Source organism: Panicum virgatum, chromosome 3K (assembly GCF_016808335.1).
Source record: "Panicum virgatum strain AP13 chromosome 3K, P.virgatum_v5, whole genome shotgun sequence".
In the NCBI taxonomy this organism is placed as follows: domain Eukaryota; kingdom Viridiplantae; phylum Streptophyta; class Magnoliopsida; order Poales; family Poaceae; genus Panicum; species Panicum virgatum.
In genome coordinates, this window is record NC_053138.1 from 19,536,388 (window position 1) to 19,556,136 (window position 19,749).

Here is a 19,749-nt window from a genome sequence, read left to right on the forward strand (position 1 = left end):
GCTTGAAATGCTAAGGATAAAAGCGACGTAGCTGTTGTATATTCCAAGCGTTGGTGAGGACTTCGCCTTTTTCGTTGGCCAGCTTGTACGTGCCGGGCTTGAGCACCTTGGCGATTATGTACGGTCCTTCCCATGGAGGTGAGAGCTTGTGGCGGCCCCTGTTGTCTTGTCGAAGCCTTAGCACCAAGTCTCCTTCGTTGAGGTCTCGGCGCCGGACCCTCTGCGCCTGATACCTTCGCAAGGACTGCTGGTAGCGCGCAGAGTGGAGGAGCGCCATGTCTCGAGCCTCGTCCACTTGGTCCAGCGAGTCTTCGCGAGCTCGCTGGTTTCGTTGCTCTTGATATGCCTTGAGCCTCGGCGATCCGTACTCCAAGTCAGTGGGGAGGATAGCCTCGGCACCATGGACCAGGAAGAACGGAGAAAAGCCCGTGGCTCTACTCGGGGTCGTCCTCAGGCTCCAGATGACCGAGGGTAGCTCCGTGAGCCACCTCCGGCCGAACTTGTTCAGCTTGTTGAAGATTCTTGGCTTTAGTCCTTGGAGGATCATACCGTTGGCACGCTCCACTTGCCCGTTCGTCTGTGGGTGTGCCACAGCCGACCAGTCCACACGTATGTGGAAGCTGTCACAGAACGCCATGAACTTCTTGCCTGTGAACTGGGTGCCGTTGTCGGTGATGATCGAGTTCGGGACCCCGAACCTGAAGACGATGTCGGTGAAGAATTGGACTGCTTGCTCGGATTTGATCTTGCCGATGGGTCGAGCCTCGATCCATTTGGAGAACTTGTCGACCGCCACCAGCAAGTGGGTGAAGCCCCCGGGCGCCTTCTTCAGCGGACCGACGAGGTCCAGCCCCCACACGGCGAACGGCCACGTGATGGGGATGGTCTGCAGAGCATGGGCCGGAAGATGTGTTTTTCGAGCATAGAACTGGCAACCCTCGCAGGTCCGCACGACGTCGGTGGCGTCGGCGACCGCGGTGGGCCAGTAAAATCCTTGCCGAAACGCGTTGCCCACGAGGGTACGTGGCGCGGCGTGATGGCCGCAGATGCCAGCGTGGATGTCGCGGATCAGCTCCTTGCCCTCGGGGAGGGGGATGCATCGCTGCAAGACGCCCGAGGGACTGCGCTTGTGTAGCTCATTGTCGATTAGAGCGAAGGACTTGGCCTTCCTGGCGAGGCGCCGTGCCTGAGCACGGTTCGAGGGTAAGATCCCTCGAATCATCCAGTCAAGGTACTGGACGCGCCAGTCTCGCGAGGTGGGGGCCTCGTCGACTTCCATTGCTTCGGCCTCGTCCGCGGAGGTGGTCCCAAAGTCAATGTCCATGGGCTCGACCCCGTCCGCCGGGGGGTTCCCACCGGGGGACCCGGTGGACGAGGGGCCCGGCTCCGGCGGGTCCTTGAATTCGGCGGAGGGCTTGGCGATGTCGCGGGCAAAGATATTCGGGGGGACAGTGGTCCGCCCCGAGGCTATCTTGGCCAGTTCGTCGGCATCCTCGTTGTACTTGCGCGGGACATGATTGAGCTCGAGACCGTCGAATTTGTCTTCGAGGCGGCGCACCGCGTTGCAGTATGCCTCCATCTTCGGGTCGTGACAGCTGGACTCTTTCATTACTTGGTCGACGACAAGCTGAGAGTCGCCGCGCGCGTCGAGGCGTTTGACGCCGAGCTCGATGGCGATGCGGAGGCCACCGAGGAGGGCCTCATACTCCGCCATATTGTTCGAAGCAGGGAAATGCAAGCGGATCACGTACCGTATGTGTTCTCCGAGGGGTGAGATGAATAGGAGGCCGGCACCGGCGCCAGTTTTCATCACCGACCCGTCGAAGTACATAATCCAGCATTCGCCCTGGATTTGTGCCGGGGGTAGCTGAGTGTCCGTCCACTCAGCCACGAAGTCAGCCAAGATTTGGGACTTGATCGCTCTGCGGGGGGCGTAGGCGAGGGTCTCTCCCATCAGCTCCATAGACCATTTGGCAATTCTACCCTCGGCTTCCCGGTTGCGGGCTATCTCTCCCAAGGGGAAAGACGAGACAATGGTGATGGGGTGAGCCTCGAAGTAGTGGCGCAACTTGCGTCGAGCTAGCACTACTGTGTAGAGCAGCTTCTGAATCTGCGGATAGCGTGTCTTGGTTTCGGACAACACCTCGCTGATATAGTACACCGGCCGCTGGACGGGCAGAGCCTGACCCTCCTCTTGTCTTTCAACCACGATCACCGCGCTGACCACTTGGGTCGTCGCAGCTACGTACAGATAGAGGGGCTCGCCGTCCGTAGGTGGCGTAAGAATGGGGGCATGAGTGAGCGATGCCTTCAGCCTTTCGAGGGCTTCTTGAGCTTCGGGGGTCCACGTGAAGTGCTCGGTTTTCCTCAAGAGTCGATACAGGGGGTGTGCGAGGGCACTGTATTATCTTGCACCCGAAGTGCTCATAGTAGGGGATACAAGCGAGGCGAGAGAGGGAGAGAAGCTCCCAAGTCTCTGCTAGAGGTGGAGTTGGTTGAGATGAGTGCTCAGTCGTGCTGAGAGTCCTCTGAGGGGGAGTTCAGAGAACTTACTTCCAACCTTTGATTGGAGAGAGTCGATCAGCCTCTCCAAAAGGAAGCCCACCCTCTCCTTTTATAGTTGTAAGGAGGGGCGGCGTACATGAGTGTAGGGGCGCAGAAGTCGTCATTTTCCCCTGAATCGCGGGTACAGTGGTCGAGCACTGTAGGAAGCGTACTGTGGGAAGGCGACGCACGTCGCCGTCATCCTGGGCTCCGTCCTTGGTCTCGTGGAGATGGCGGCGGCCGTCCTGCAGAGTCCCAGCGGTAATAATGGCGTGGGACGGTCCCGGACCCCCTGGTCGGGGTGCGAGCGTGCGCACTAGAAGGTCCGGGGGCGCGTGGAAGTCCCGGACCCCACAAGAGGGAGGTCCGGGACCGTCCGCGCATGCGGAGTGCCCCTCCCGGAAGGGCACGTGACATTGCCAGACCCCTTCCCCAGGGGGAGGTGTGTTCGGATGGTTGATGTCGGCGTGACAGTAACGGGGGCGGCGCCAACTTGTCTTGTACTGCGTTGAATGCTCCACAGTGCTGCTATAGCGGCTGGGGTGGCAGAGCGGTGACCGGGGTTAGTGGACGGGACGCCGGTCACATCCACTGCGGGAGTGGCAGTCTGACGCCGCCCGTCCTTTGAGCCGTGGCGGAGTAGCTGACCTTTAATGCCTTTGTACGGCGGTCGGTTGGGCGGCGGGGCCACTTGTCCCTTGTGCCGAGAGATGGCCTCGAGCGAGGCGGAGAGTGGCCACCCGCTCGAGGGCAGGTCCGCTGTCCTCGAGCGAGGCGGAGACTGGCCACCCGCTCGAGGGCAGGTCCGCTGTCCTCGAGCGAGGCGGAAATGCGATTGCGTGGTCGAGGGTCCGAGGGGAGCCCTCGAGCGAGGCGGAGATGAGTGACCCGTCCGAGGGTAGATTCGCTACCCTCGAGCGGGGCGGAGATTGTTCGGTGGGCCTGAGAGGGGTGCGAATGGGCCACATGCTGGGCTTCTTTGAGTCCTTTCCTCTCTTCCAGATTTGGAAGGAGGCCGGGGGCCTTTGTGGGCCCAGTTGCCTTAACATGTGTTTGTGTTTTCGAAAGTGGTTTTAGTACTCCAATTAGGGTGTCCCTAATTGTGGCACCCGACACCATGTTTGGTTTGGGTTGAAAAAAATTTCGAGAAAACTTTTTGCATTTTTGACCACAAATTAGTAGTATTAAATAAAGTTTAATTACAAAATCACCTACAGAATTTCTGGGGAAATTCATGAGACGAATCTAATGAGACATTTGACCGCATTATTAGAGAAAGGTTACTGTAGTGTTACTGTAGTAAATCATGGATTAATTAGGCTCATTAGATTTATCGCGCAAAGTTACACCCATCTGTAAAAATGTTTTACAAATAGACTTTATTTAGTACTCCATGCATGCAAGATTCTCTTTTCGCGAAATTACTGTAGATGAAAATCAAACACGGCGCTAGCCGAAAGTTGCAGCCTTGCAGGTAGCATGCCCATTTTTTTGATTGTAGCACGTCTATTTTTGCTACTCCCTGTAACCAGCGAAGCTATTGAGATTCTTCCAAATATGAAAAGCAAAATTTTAAGATGTGGAAACTCAAATATTTCATAATTTTAAATCTTGTTAGGGTCACCTTTTTCCATGGTTTAGGCTGTCCGCAGTGGTCTGCGCTATCCCACTCGATACGCGTTCGTTTTTAGCGCAAAAACGCATGCAGCGGGCGTCTGTAAACGACGAGCTAACTTAGCGCTGCTCCTCCCGTCCGCCACTTGCAGAGTGGGTGTAACACCCCTGTGTTAATTGTGCTTGCTAATCACGAGTTAACTCGCTAATCGTGGACTCAAGTTTGTCATTAGCGCTAATCGCGTTCGCATAGTAAATATCTGCTTAGCCGTTTTCGATCTCGTTTTTCTCACCGATCCGAGCCTCAAATCAACTTTCGCCCAAAACAAAAGTTGTAGCTCTTCTTTTGCTCTACAACTTCTATTTTGACCAAATTTCAAGTTCCTATATGAAATTTGGAGTTTCAACTGGTCAAAAATCGAGTCAAAAATCATCAAACAAGTGAACAGAGGTTCTCCAGTGCTCGGCACTGTGACGCCCGGCGCCCATACCGCGGCCGGCGACGCGCCGGCGACGCCACGCGTCGGCGATCGCGCCCCGACCTCGGCGTCTAAGCGCTGCCTTATCCTCGCGCGAGCACTGGAAGCTTCGCATCCCCTCCTTTCCCTTCTTCTCCTTCCTTGCGCTCGCGTCGCGCAGAGCACGAGCTCGAGCCGCCGCCGAGCTCTGCGCCGGCCATCCCGTCGTCCCCATTTCGATTCCGCGCACCCAGAGCCGCGCAACCTCGCCCCGAACCCACTCCACCTCTCCACGAGCTCGGTCGTGCCCTACGCCGGCCGAAATCAGGCCCCAGAGCGCCGCCGCCGAGCTTCGCCCTCTCCGTCGAGCTCCCTTCTCCGGCCCTCCTTCGCGCAAAACAAGCCCTCGGTGAGCTTCCCCATGCCACCCTCCTACTCATCGACCTTTTCCCCACTCGATTCCGCGGCCGCCGTCGCTGATTTGCCGCCGCGCCGCCGTGACCGCGCGCCGCCCCCACTGCACGCGCCGCCAGGCCTCCCTACGCAGGGCTGCGCGCCCCGAGGCCACCCGGCCGTGCTGAACCCCGCGCCGCCCACTCCCGCCGCCGCCTTACCCCGCGCCAGCGGGAACGCCGCTACCGACGCCGCGCCGCAGCTCCAGCCCGCGTGCGCCGCCGCCGAAGCCGCGCGCCCCTGCGCCCTTGTCCAGCGCGCGCCCCGCACCCCCCTGGCCGCCTTGGCCGCAGCTCGGCCCAGTCGCGCCGCCGGCCGGCCACCGCCGGCGGGGCAGCGCCGCCGCGGTCGGCCTGGCCGCGCGCCGGTCTTGGCCTTAGCGGGCGAAGCAGGGGAGGGGGCAGACAACTGGGCCGGCGCCCACTTACATGTGGGCCCCGGCTGTCAGCGCCCTCTTTTAATGTTTCTTTGTTTTTTATATTTTCGGCTGATAATTCTTAATTGCATAATAAATCACAAGAAAATCCTAAAAATACAAACCCAATTTTGTTAGGTTTCTAGAATCAATATCTTTAGAGGGAAAATACCTGTGCATGTGAAATGCCACTTTTGCCCCTGATGAAAATTCAGTTTCTGTTTAAGCTAGTTTAATTATTATCGGTTGTTCTATTGCTCTAAAAATTATGAAAAATTTGCAGTGGCTTAATTCTTGCATGTGTAGTTCACTGAAAAAGTTTCAGGTGCATGGTCTATGTGCAAGTGTGTGGATCTATTGTTGTTTAATTTCTTTTCTAGGATTAAAATGAATACTCTCGATCGTCGATAAATGTTGGAAAAATTTGGGTGGCATGCTTTACTGCTTTCACGTTGAGCTGGTTAATTTTGTTGCTAGATCATGTATGCAAGTTAGGATTTTGCTTATAATTTGCCCCTAGCTATGCTCTTTTCTTTATATAAATGTTGTTAGTTAATTATTTTTCATGCGTGTGTAACCTCAGCAAAACAGGCTCCTGTTTTAATCCATGCGGCTCTAAGCAAGTTTAATAGTTGTTTTGAAGGAAACACTTCAGGCTAAAATATTTTTGAAGTCTTGAAACCAATCATCAGCACCCACACCCTTTCGGCTTTAGCCTTGTTGTTGTGATTACTCAATTATTGTTGGTTGGTCTTGATTGTGGCTCATTTTGCATTATATCGCATTGCATCGCATCTTGAGCACTCGTGCGTCGCACTGTGTCCTAACTGTTGCATGGCATATTTTTATTCGTGTAGACGCCGCGAACGAAGTCCCCTACGAGCTGATCGCCGAGCCGATCCAGGAGCCGCAAGCGGGAGGGCAGCAGGAGGACGCCATTGAGCACGCTCCAGAAGACCTCGTTAACCCCGCTGACCTGCAAGGCAAGCCCATGGCATAACCATAATTTAATTATTCAATGTTTATTTAAGTATTTGTGCATTTAAGTTTTAGGAGTTGTATGAAACCCTAGTATGCATGTTCTCCTTAGGTACCTGTGAGTCCATACTAGTGTGCAGGTATCGTTAGCAATGCGTTGCTAAGTAGGATCTCGGTAAAAGTCGAGTGATTACTGTCACTCGCGAGTTTAGTATCTTGATTCCTTAGTTATGGCTTGAAATGAGTTGATGAGTAAAAAGAAATGGAGACCGGGCGGAAATAAGTTGGATTATTGGTATGGAATGGATGAAAAGAAATCTCCGCCTGTGTCGATTGAGGACCGTACCGTTGTTGGCAGTGTTGATCGAGGATTGAACAGTACTAACCACATACCGGAAGTAGGAGGTAGTCGAAACTGGTAAGCTGTGTACCGCTTTATAACGGTAATTTGAATTCCGTCCTGCTACGCTGGGCGTGGGAGTTGGCGGGTGTTGGATAGGATGCCACCTCCGGGTTCTCCGGGAGTTCACCGCGAGGGGCCCATCACCTGGGTTTTAGCAGGCGTGGTTCAGATGTCGTGGTAATGATGGAAACAGTTGACGCGCATGGCCCGACGGGGCTTACATGTGTCGTGTGAGTTAGGTCCACCATGCAAGGTTAAATCGGATCGATTCGTCGTGACTCGCGGATATGAGAGCCTTGGTCACTTTGTCACATCGTAGTAAGAAAGTGGAATGAGAACGGAATGGAAAAGGTTGGATTGTGAGTTACTGAAGAATAATCTGATCCACCATGTGTGCTCTAGATGTTTAGGCGAATATAGTTAATACTCGCTGTACTAAATGGAGCTAAAATATTGAAAGTAAGGATTCACTTCATTTTTTTTTTACTTGTCTAATTATGCAGCAATAAAACAACTAACTAAAATTTGTTAGCATTTTTTTAAATACATGAAATGACGAGTTCCAATTTATTTAAAATTTGGTCAAACTTAATTTTCTTTTCATGTAGGGTCTTTTTACATTTTCAAACAATTGGAAGTATAGAGGTCTAAAGTTTGGTTTGGTTTAAAAATTTCCTTTGAATTGGTAAAAGTGAACAAAAGCTTGAAATATTTATTTTGGTTTTGAAATGATTTTCAAATTCCAAACGGAATTGCAAATTCACAAACATTTGAACAAATTTTATCCAAATTTGGAGTTGACACCTGGGCTCCACCTATCATCCTCCTCACCAGTCCTCTCTCGAAGCTTCAGGACACTCCCGTGTCCAAGTCGTGCACGGCGCCGTCTGTCCCTCACTCGCTTCCTCGTCTCTATCTTCTCGCGTGCGCGAGCTCTGAGCCGTGGTCGCTGCGGCCACGAGCTGAGCCCACCGCTGCCGTCCAGACTATGCCGGCCTCCCCTGCTCGCGCGCTAACGCCGTCGCCGCGTGCTCGCCGCACCCCTGCCGCACGCACACCGCGGGCCGCCTCACTCGCCGCGCGCGCCATCAGCCACCCGCGCCACACCATCGCGCGCGTCGGATCAGCCCGCCCCGCTGGCCGTTGCGTCACCCCGCCCCGACGCCCCTAGCCCAGCCTCCGTAGGAGCAGCTGCGCCACCGCACGCCATGACCGGCGCCGCCGCCCACAGTTCACCGTGGAGGACCCCCTTCCGCCCTTCCTCGACTCCAACCAACACCGGGAACGGTTTCCCGTTGCTCTCGTGAAGCTTCCCGGCCCGCTCGCCGCCGCTCAGAGCCGCCCAAGCGCTGCCGCCACGGCACAGGGCCGCCGCCAGCCAGCGGTGTCCGTGGCCAGCCCGCCACAACCACCTCTGGCCCAACTGAGACCACCAGTAGGTGCGCACGAGTCCCCTCTTACTCCTCCCCCACCTGGCCCTCGTCGCCGGTGAGCGAGCTCGCCGGAATCCGGCCGGCAAGCGCCGCCCTCCCCTGTTTTTGCGACTAGTGACCCCAGGCAGCAACAGGGACAATTCCAGGGGGGTTTCTGCGAAGTCTGTGACTCAGATAAATAGTGTCGCGCTGGACCTTTTTGAAATATTAGCTGCAAACTTTGAAAAATTATAGTAAATCATAGAAAAATCACAAAAATGCAAACTTTGAAAAATTATAGTAAAATATTGAAAGTAAGAATTCAGTATTAGTAGCTTTTCAGCAAAACAAACTCCAGAGAAAAAAAACTTTGCATGTCTAGATAGTGGGCTAAGTATACCCGTGTCGGGTAAGTCTTACTGAGTATTAGTATACTCAGGGTTTGTTGTTACCTTATTTTCAGGTAGCTGCTGCTGTTTGGAGCTAACCAGGGTTCACATTGGTGGGCTCGATGTGACATCCTCACGTCTTCGTAGTATCGTGATTTTTTTAATCAAACTTCTATTTAAATTCCGCTGTTTTTTGAACTCTGATATTTTAGATAAACTCATTTTGTTAAGCTCTATTTTGTAATTTTAAATTTGAGAAACTTTTATTTGCATGTAATCATCTGTGCTCGCCTTCGGGTGAGACTTCCGGTGTTTTCGATCCTTAACTCAACAGGCTGCCGGATTACACCGTTTTAAGTGTACGGTGACTTAATTAATACTTAAAATAATAGTTAGTGCACTTGAGCCGGTTTAATCGAGCCGGTTTACATCGCCGGCCCGAGCTCCCCCCTCTTCTTCTCTTACTCTTCCCTGGGCACGCATGGCGGGCCGGTGGCGGGGTCATTCGCGCGGTGGCGAGGCTGGGCGGAGCTGGGCGGCGCGGAGCGCGCGGCGAGGCCCGCGCTGGCAAATCGGAGGCCGGTGGCCGAGCAGCCCCTGCGCGTGGCCCCTGCGGCGGCCCCTGCGCGCGGCCTCGCTCCCTCCGCTCGAGCGGGCTCCGGCCGGCGCGTGGGGGCGGCGGACGGCCGCGCGGCGGCCTCGAGCTCGGCCAGGAGAAGTTTCTCTCGTCCCAAGCATCTTTCTCCCGAATCTCTTCTGACTCCTACCTCGTCCGCACCTGGCCTCGGGCTCACCCGCCAATGGGACCTGAGAACGCCGAGCTGCTCCGAGGCCCGGTCCACTCCTTCCTCTCGCCAGCCTGCCCATGTCAGTTTTCTTGGACAAGACGCCGCGCCAGCCGCAAGCCCGCTACTTGTGGCCGCCGCTGCAGAATAAAAAAAAATATCACATCGAATATTTTGACACATGTATGAAGACAAATTTAATGAGTCTACTTAATTTATAATTTACAATAGTAATGCTACATTAATCATCCGCTAATTATGAATTAATTAGCATCATTAGATTCGTCTCGCGATTTACAACTCATCTGTATAAAAATTTTTATAAATAAATTTTATTTATTATTTTAAATTAGTAAAATTTCATCGTAAATTTTTTTGCGTTCAACCTCAGGTTGAGAAAACTTCACGGGCTCACGACCAAGCCCAGTTGGCCACTCCAACTGCACAGAGCACGAAAGAACAAAGTAAAAGCATCCACTGTCCAGCTAAAAAAAATATTTCCCGCTTGGAGGCGGAGTTTATTAGGCTTGTCCCGACTCCCGAGAGCAAGGCTTCGTGTACCTGGCTGCTAGGAGGGGGCTGCCGCCGCCGTCGATGGTACGGTTAACGGACGTTCTGCCGTCGAGTTGCTCTGTCATCCCAAGTGGAGCACATCTCGGGATGCCCATCGAATGCTCATGCTGACCGAATTCAACACAGACGAGCGGACATGCTGCTCAAAAATCTTGGCAACCTACGATGAACACGCGCATGAATCTTACATGACTCTCCAGTGCTCTTGGGTGTGCTTTAAAAAAAACTTAATTTGTGCATGTGCAGGCAGTAAAGAAAAAAGTAAAAAGGGAGTGTGTACCGGACATGCTGCTGGCTCGCACAGGGCCAGGGGTCAGCGCAGCGACACGCACCGGCTCGTGGCTCTCTGGCGCCCCCGAACGGACGCGTGGAAGAGTTGTACTTATCCTCTACTCACCGTTCTTGGCAACCTACGACGAACACGCGCATGAATCAATTTTTACATGCGATCGCGGCTCTCGGTAACAGAAGAGGATCGAGTCCGCTTCATCAACGGAATGTGCTCGCGTGTGGCTCGATTTCGGGCTCGTGGGAGAGGGAACTCCGAGTCATTGGACGGGCTCGACCCGGATGCGAGACAAGAGACGGATTTGAATTGCTCGACGTCTGAATTAGGCCCACATGTAATTGACACAAGACGAACCAAACTTAAAATTTAGGTGGAAATTTTACTTGCTTTAGTAATAAGTGTATATATATATTGGCGTATTTCTGTATCCTTATTTTTAGAAAAATGGTATATCGGAGTATCGTCATATCGCGTACCGGTATCCGTATCCGCGTATCCGGGCAACATTGCATTTGCAAGCTCCTCCATCAAGCCTTTTGTGATTGACACCACGATAGGTTGATCATTCTTTGTGTCACTGTATTTGCGCCTCAAGATCTAACGCCTTAGGGAAGGATCAGGGTCTTTAGTTCTTTATATGTTTAGCCCACTAGTGCCCTAACTGGCAATACGGAAGATCTTAATACCTATAACATGTTGAATTAGAGGTTCTAAAAGGTTACATTATTCATATTCAGACTCTTGATATGCTGGAGAAGAAAGAAAAGGTGCTGGAGAAAAAAGCGGCTGCTGAGCTTGAGAGGGCGAAGGAGTTCTCAAGAGCAAAGAATAAAAGAGGTATGTTCAATTCACCATTTTGCCATTTGTAAGATATACTGTGTTTTGGTGCAGAGATGCTATGCTTTTGTTAGTGCACATAAAGTTTTCTGTGTACGCATGCTGCACTGTCTACTTAAAAACTATCCATATTTGCCTTTTTTTAATGTAATTATTTCTTTTGGTACATGGTACACTGGATTATCAAATATGTTGGTATTCCTTTTGACACAGTTATTGTGCACATCATTGTTAGTACCATCATGACGGCTTTGTATTTTATTAAATAAAAATTTAGGTTTGTATGTACCTGCATTGTACTTGAGGCGCACAGTATTCACATTGCATAAAACATTATTTCTGAATAAATCTTCACCATCTTTAACTCGCAGGCGGACACAATGTGGTCACTTTTTTTAGCTTCTTGTTTTACTTTCAATTAAACCAATGTTGGTTATCTTTAAAGTGCCACCAACCTTCTTTGCTGTCCGATGAAAACTAGATTTATAGGAGATTGTGCTAATGCAAATAATAATTCTTTATCTTAACAGCGGCTATTCAGTCCTTGAAGAGGAAAAAACTTTATGAACAACAAATCGAGCAGCTTGGAAATTTCCAGTTGAGAATCCATGATCAGGTTAATATTCCTACTCGAGCATTTGGAGTTTTTTATCTATATGTTATGTGTGCTAATTGTATATCCTTTCATTATACAAATGATCATGTTAGAAGCAGCTAAAGCGACAACAGAGACTGTCGATGCATTGAGGACTGGAGCTGCAGCTATGAAAGCAATGCAAAAAGCAACGTTAGTGTTACTTTTGAGTCCATTTTAGGGTTTTCCCACAATATTGGGAGATATCAAATTGATTATTTACCATGTCCCTGCAGAAATATTGATGATGTCGACAAGACTATGGATGAAATTAACGAACAGACTGAAAACATGAAACAAATTCAAGATGCTTTATCAGCTCCTCTTGGAGCTTCTGCTGATTTCGATGAGGTATTCACTGTAGCCATTTAACTTTTAGATCTTGCATTACATTGTTTCCTCTGATGTTTCCCTGATTTACTTACTACCTATTGCACTGAAAAAACTCTCAGGATGAACTGGAAGCGGAACTTGAAGAACTGGAGGGAGCAGAGTTGGAATCTCAGCTTCTGGAGCCTGTTGCAGCTCCTCCAGTGCATGTCCCAGCCAACAAGCAACCAACTCGCCATGCTCCACAGAAAGCTACAGCTGAAGATGATGAGCTTGCTGCACTGCAAGCTGAAATGGCATTGTGATCAGGTTAATGTTTGATCTAGTTCTGCCTCACTGTATCTATTTGCCGTTCCTCTCTACGGGACTGCGTTGCCGGTACCTGTGTAAAAAAAGTCGGCCTGAGAGGGGACAAGCCCAGGGGCATTATCTTAAGAAGAAGGCCTTCTTTCACAGACCGAGAAAATCCCCGAATCCTGACCCTTCCCAAACACTGGTAGCTATGTAGCTATGCTGAGTGGCCAACTAGTCGTATATTGCTCAACAGTAGTTCTTAGTATAGGTCTGATGTAGAAATGTGCACACAGTAGCTAGCTGTTAAATTATTCTTACTCTTTTTATTCCTTTGAATATTTTGAATCATTGATTGTTCAGGAATTGTCTTAGCTCCAGAGATATCTTATAGGAGGAATGTTCTGTCACTGGAACATTGTGATGATATCGCTCTGTACTTTACAATCACTGCTAGGATATACTAGCTTGATGGAGAGATATCACAAGTTCAAATGTGCTAATTCAAATACGGGAAACATGTGCGTGCCAATTCTCTGTCTAGATAGATTTATCAGATAAAGAGGCATATATGCTTCAAAGAGAGATTATCCATCCAGTTGTCCAGTGTCCAATATTACTAATGATCCTGATAATTGGATGCCTATTTTGTCTGACCCGTTGTTGATATTAAATTTTGAAGTCACTAATGGGCTGAAAACCTAGTTTCATATAAGCTGTACTGTGGCTTTAAAAACATATTGCAACCACATTAGTTTGCCTCCATTTTCTTTTGGCTCCTTACTACTACAATCAAAGAAAATTGTAATTGGAAAAATCAACATTTATAGAATTTGCTTGGAATTTACACTTAAGTAGTTTGCTGTTTGGAATAGAGATGGGAAGAAGTTTGGACGATTAGGTTTCTATGGCAATATTATTATTCAACTCCATGTTCTGTTTTGCATGATCTAAGTTACCATTTCACTTGTTCATAATTAACTCAATTGAAAACATGCAGGTTCCCAATGAAGAGGTGAAATGTGTAAATGATTGGCGTCGCACAACGAAGTTCCAAGCGAATCTGGTTATAAAATATTTGCCCGTGTGTATAAATCTTGGGGGGGGGGGGGGGGGGGGGGGAGGGTATTTGGCAATCGAAGCAGAAAAATGGCTGCTCCAGCCCAGTGTTTGTTTCAGTGGTTTTGGGGGTCTGTCTGGATAGACAGTTTCAGTTAATGTGGCTCGGTTAGCTCCATCCATGCTAACCTTCCAGGTCATGCAACGTGCATTGTTGTCACAGTATTTTTCATTGACTCATATTCACTGCGTTCGGCAGGCTGGAGCTGGAGGCTGGAGCTAGAATGGTGTGAGAGAAAAACACTGTTACCTGGCTGGAGCTGGAATGATGTGAGAAAGAAATACTGTAGGGCTGGAGCACCAGCCGAACAACCGAACAAGGTGATTGTCTGGAGCCATGTAAAAATGTTATAAATCCCCAGGGTTCACATTTGATGCGCCAGTTCGCAGCTCTCAATTTTTAAAGCAGAGTGTTTTTTTATTCCTGTACCCCACAAGTACCGGTGTGGTGTTTACTTACGAAGGCATCTGGACTGTGGACAAGGATTTTTACAGCGATTTCCTAATCATTGCTACGTTTTGAAGGCTTCTGGACTGTGAACAGGGACTCACATCGATTTCTTAATCATATACTAGGAAACTTAGCTTAAGTCACAAAATAGTTCTATGAAACTTGGAACTTAATTCTATGAAACTGATCTTAAAAACTGTTGTGGTTTTATGGAATCAACTCAAGAATTAAAAATGCTCTCGATTTTGATGGATCAGGCTTCTGCTGCATCCTTAGGCGATTACACATGTAGCAACCAGCAGGCGCCACGCCCCCACCTAGGACGCGACAATCAGGCAAACTGGGGCTGATGCTCGCAGGCGCCTCGGCAGATCTAACTGCCGCGCATTCAGTTAGTCGCCTCCTGCCCATCATCAGGCCATTACCCTACTCGACCGTGTAGCCGTTCAGAGCGCCGCATGGAGCAAAGTGGACCCATGGAGCGTCGCTATGGCACCTCCAGGTCCACAGCCCTCACCGGCTATGCAGCAACAGTGCCCTCATAAGTCAAACGCGGGCAGAGAGCATCAATGCAAAGTTACAAACATGAGGACAACAAAGACAGAGCATTGCTGCAAGGGCTGTGTTTAGTCCCCCGGAAAGCACTGTAGCGACAGGGAAAAACAATTGTAGCACACTGTAGCACGTTTCGTTTGTTTGTGGTAGATATTGTCCTACCATGACCTAATTAGGCTCAAAAAATTCGTCTCGCAACATACATCAAAACTATGCAATTAGTTTTTTTATTTACCTATATTTAGTACTTCATGCATGGGTCATTTGCTACATTTAATATTTCGATGTGATGGAGATGTGATGGAAAGTGATGTTTTTGTGAGGGTTTTTGGTGGATCTAAACGAGGCCAAGGTGGTATCACTGCTGCAATAGGCACCAGGGCATGCCAACATGTCATCCTACCACAACCAGGGCCCTGTTTGGTTGCGTCTAGCACAAGTAGCACAAAAATTTTGACCAATAATTAGGGATACTAAATAAAGTCAATTTACAAAATTAACTCCACAACCTTGCTCTACTTCGCGAAACGAACCTAATGAGGCCTTTGACCGCACGATTTTGACGATGGTACTGTAGCATCACTGTAGCCAATCATCGATTAATTACTATCATTAGATTCGTCGTTAAAAGTTACACCCATCCGTGAAAAAGTTTTGCAAATAAACTTCGTTTAGTACTCCATGCATGTGAGATTCTTTTCTCGAAAATTGTGTGCTATATTATGATAGAGGGAAACAAACAGGTCCCAGACTACTGTCATCTATGGCAACAAACGAAGATATAACTGGCTAGTACCCGCATGCTAAAAAAAAAAACTCGCTAGTACCAGCACTGTTCCAATAAACTGTAGCGGGTAACTCAACTTCACAAATCGGACAAAACCTTTAACCACCAGCGCGATTAGCGCATTACAATCTAATGAGGCAGCTGACAGGATGCAGCATCACGGCCTAGCGCAGGACGACGCTCAGCCCTTCTCTTCACCTTTCTTCTCCTCCTCGCCTTCCTTCTCCTTCTCACCTTCCTTTCCAGCTGCCTGCAGCTTGGCAATAGTCTCCTGTGGGGAAGGGTGGTCGAATTTGCAGAGCACGCCATATCTGCATGTGCCAGACCTCATGTAGAATGCACAGATCTCAGCATCCTGCGTAAGCACCAGCAAGCGTCAGCCACTATTGAACTAACATTACAGGTAGCATTTGACGAGGGAGGGAGAGATGAATTCAACAACAATTGTCCTTGGCTACTGAAATAGGTAACTAGGAGAACATTTGTAAACATAAACAGAAGGACAAACCAAGCAAGTCTCAGCTGAAAACCAGCGTACAACACAAAAGCTTCCTTTCCAGTAAGAGTGAACATATAGGTCATAACAATGGACACTGTACTGCTAAGAGACTTCTGTCAACAGAAACTGCTGCAGTTTGTGAAACCAGACCGGTGAGGAAACCCTCAGGGGCAGATCTCTGACCCAGGCTGCCTGGGCTCAAGTCCTGGGGCCTGGTTCTAGACGAAAACTTCCAAGGAAGCCTACTTAAAAAACTGCATAAATATTAGACCCAAATATGAGTTGCAACATGTTGTAACTAGCTCAGCCCAGGGTCTAGTCCAATCCTAGGTCTGCCCCTGAAACCGGTCACATCATCGGTTTACTATTCCAAATGCCAGCTTACCAGCAGATTGCTGGCTTGACCTACAAATTATTTTTGTCAATAAAATTAATGGAAAAACCAATTTGCTGAAGTGTCATTTCTCACAACATGTCTAATGCCTGACAAGTACTGGCCAACAAGATGGTGTGGCCCGGTTATTTTTCTCAGGTGATGCAGTGGAGGAGGCAGGCATTTCAATGGAATAAAAATACAACATTTTTATCTAACGTCCAAACTGATTTAAGACAAGTTTGGATCTTTATTCTTGGTTTATAAAAGGTGCTATCCCAAAAGAATGACTGGAAGGCATTAAAAAGGTTTTAAAGTTGGATACTATTTAGCAGATACCATTTTACATTTTCAAGTGTGTTAGCTACCAGTAATTTAGTCTAGCAAGGTTACCTCTCTCCTTGGAAGGCCAGCAAGAGTAAGTGTCACAGGCTGCTGAGGATCCCCATTTTCATTGGCATCAGGTGCAGAGCGGTTGATAGGATGGTGAAACTTGCACTTCTGAGAATACTTGCAAGATCCTGTCTTCATGTAAAACTACATTACACAAAAATGAGAAAAGGACAAAAGGATCAAATAAGCATAATAAATTGAGCGTAATAGGCTAATAGCACATTGATAAACAGAATTGGACACTAAAGAAGATGGTCATGCCACATACATCACAAACAGTTTCTCCAGGCCTCTGAGGATAGATTATTGGCACAGGTTCAATCTGCATTTTACAAAAGAAAGCATATGTTAGTCTACACTGTCATTTTTGGATTCTTAGGCTACATAGTGCTACTGTATGGCACAAAAAGCACCACACTGCCATTTTAGATTCTTAGTCTACATTTACCGGCAGATGAGTCGCATGAAAAATCAAAGCATTGCGTAATATTTGCAACTGGATTTAACACCGCCGCAGAGACAATGGGTTCTGGAGTAGGAAGAGTAGCTTGAACCAGTGGAGCCATCGATGCTATATCCACAACTGCACATGGTGCAAAACAATATCAGAAAAAAGGTCTAAAAACAATTCCATGTGTAAAAAGTTGCATCAAAATTGGATGCCATAATTTTAAGCACTAATGCTGTTGTGACATTGAAGTTGATAGGTACCAGTCTTGAAAATGGAATGAGAAACTATCTTAAAATTGATGTCTGAAAATTTGCAGCATAAGGTCAATATGTTTTAGCATGAGAATAAAAAGTAGCTACATAATAATGGTCACAACAGCAAGAGAGACTGTCAATGATCCACAAAAGCTAAGCTAATGAGTAACAGACACTTCAAACAAAATTTCGAAGTGTTTCTATCATAATTTCGTAGCAAGAACATATAAGATTAGAAGATCCGGTTCTGTCTCTTCTATACCATTTTAAGACTTTTTAGAACCTAAACAATTACAACTTACAAGGTCACTGCAAGCTTGATCTGTACTTGACAAGTCTTCTATTCAACAGGCCAATCCAATACATTGCAGGCTAAGTTATGACATTGAATAGAGTGATTTACTGATGGTTTCTCTATCCTTCCGGAAGTAACACAATGAAAACAGAAAAAAAAGGCCCACAGGATGTCATGATAATTTAACTCGAGCAAATGATTAGTTATGAAAAGAACAAACCTGGCCGATAAGGATGGTTGAAGCGACAAATAGAACCATATTTGCAGCTGTAAAAGTGCAAAAAGGAAAAATATATCAGACATTCAGACCTCTACAAACTTGTATTAAGAGACAAAAGGCAACTAAGATGGTGATCCTGTTAGAGAAGAAGGTACCTGCCTGTCTTCATATAAAACGAGCAATCAACTTCACCCTGCAATATGGGAGAAAAGGTTATTAAACTGTAGTGATATGTGAAAAGATACTCTAGCAGACAGTACTTTGAGAGAACTAAGAAAAAGGAATTGTAGAGAGATAACAATTATATTCGTAACATCCTTTTACAAACCAAGACTGAATTACTGACAGAATCTGCAGTAGGCATAGAGCCTGTTTAAATTTGTTAATTTGCTGCATTTTTTGTGACAGACTAATTGATATGGTTTCCAAATAAAAGACATGAATAAACTGAAACTTAGTGTATCTGATGCTATAGAAAACTAAAAAGGTACCACCTTAAGACAGGTATGTAAATAAAGTTTACTGCTCTAGCTAAAGAAAAACATCACTTGGTAAACACATACTGGTCTTATAGGAAGCCCCTTTGCATTATGTGCCTCAGCTGGGGCAGTTGGTGCAAGCGTCTTTGCTGGAACTGAACTATCTGCTGTACCAATGTGTGCTGCTGCATCAGTTGTTGCTGTATATATGGTTTCCTTTGCAATCACAGGTGCTATCCCAACATCTTTGGGATGATTGAACTTGCATTTTGCACCAAATTTGCATTTGCCTGTTTTTACATAGAACTGAAATACAGGACACTTTAAGGAATGAACTTAAACATTACACAACTGAGAAAAACAAAGATAATTTTATGATAATAAAAGATCCGATGGTAGATGTTCTTACGGAACAAACAGGCTCTGAAGGCCTCACTGGTAAGATGGCACTATCGGCAATTAGAGACTGCTGTATTTCAGGAAAGCATAGTCACTGAGACTTCATTATGGAGGGTTCAAAAACTATTAGGCTAGTCAATAAATATAATTAACATACTCCGTTGTCCGTTCCAGCCGATAATGCATTCACCTTTTCCTTTGAATGGTTGAACTTGCATTTAGATTTAAGTCTACAGCGATTAGACTTCACTAAATACTGCAAAGTCAAGAATAATATTATGAATATATTGATCATACATATTCTAAAACAAGAATATGAATTACTTACAGGACAATCTGGTTCCCCTAGTCGCTCAGGATAAGAATCTTCAACGTTCCAGATCTGCAAAAGTAAGCCAGGAAAAAAAAAATCATTCAGAGGATTACAAGACAGAAGGCACAGCTGCATAACATTATGGTGATTACTCCAGAAGGTGCCAAATATAGAAAGGCAAACCAAGTAATAGCCAAGAAAATTGAAAAAAAATCCAGAAATAGCACTCCCATTAAAGTGCAACTGTTTTTTAGGCATCTGCAGTGTATGGAACATGAGGGAGTGCTAAGACTTGGCCACGTCATAGTTTCTACCTTAGTAAAATTCAGTCCAGTGTATAGCACCGTGTTGCACCTCATCCATGGATTAAGCTGGGGCCCACAAGCCACAGCCTCCCCCCTCTCCCTCCTCTCCCCCATCCCCGGTTCTCTCTCCTGTTTGCCCCGGGTGCTAGGATAGGACACCGGTGCTAGCAACTGCTAAGCTAGCACCCTTGGTCCAATGTATTGCACCCTCCCTCCTTTCTCTCTCTTCCTAGCACCCCCTTAGACACAAGTCACACAACGCTGGAGCTGCCCTTAGCTACTAGGTGTGCCCCCATATAAATAGTTGCTTGTGTCAATGTTTATCAGCATTTAAACTGAATAAGTATTAGTTAAACATTATTTAGACCCCATTTGGATCCGTGGACTAAACTTTAGGTCTTTAGGTCTACAGTTTAGTCCATTAGTCGATCCAAACAGGTGGACTAGGTAG

At 47.7% G+C, this 19,749-nt stretch overlaps 1 protein-coding gene and 1 pseudogene across 1 annotated transcript; one reads left to right on the top strand and one right to left on the bottom strand.

Moving 5' to 3' along the window:
• The first annotated feature begins 11,021 nt into the window (after nt 1-11,021).
• Nucleotides 11,022-13,512, top strand: LOC120698163 (vacuolar protein sorting-associated protein 32 homolog 2-like). The gene is made up of 6 exons (XM_039981692.1): nt 11,022-11,150; nt 11,681-11,766; nt 11,846-11,937; nt 12,021-12,135; nt 12,237-12,423; nt 13,406-13,512. Exons 1-5 carry the CDS (start codon nt 11,060-11,062, stop codon nt 12,417-12,419), a joined length of 567 nt encoding a protein of 188 aa, XP_039837626.1. The 5' UTR covers nt 11,022-11,059; the 3' UTR covers nt 12,420-12,423; nt 13,406-13,512.
• Nucleotides 13,513-15,498: 1,986 nt separating this feature from the next.
• Nucleotides 15,499-19,412, bottom strand: LOC120700694 (annotated as a pseudogene).
• Nucleotides 19,413-19,749: the final 337 nt, after the last annotated feature.

Excerpts from the sequence above, each read along its gene's own strand:
- LOC120698163 (XM_039981692.1), top strand. The coding sequence starts at position 11,060 with ATGCTGGAGAAGAAAGAAAAGGTGCTGGAGAAAAAAGCGGCTGCTGAG. Across the intron at positions 11,151-11,680 it reads AAGAGCAAAGAATAAAAGAG|CGGCTATTCAGTCCTTGAAG; the intron begins GTATGTTCAATT and ends TTATCTTAACAG. Across the intron at positions 12,136-12,236 it reads CTTCTGCTGATTTCGATGAG|GATGAACTGGAAGCGGAACT; the intron begins GTATTCACTGTA and ends AAAAACTCTCAG.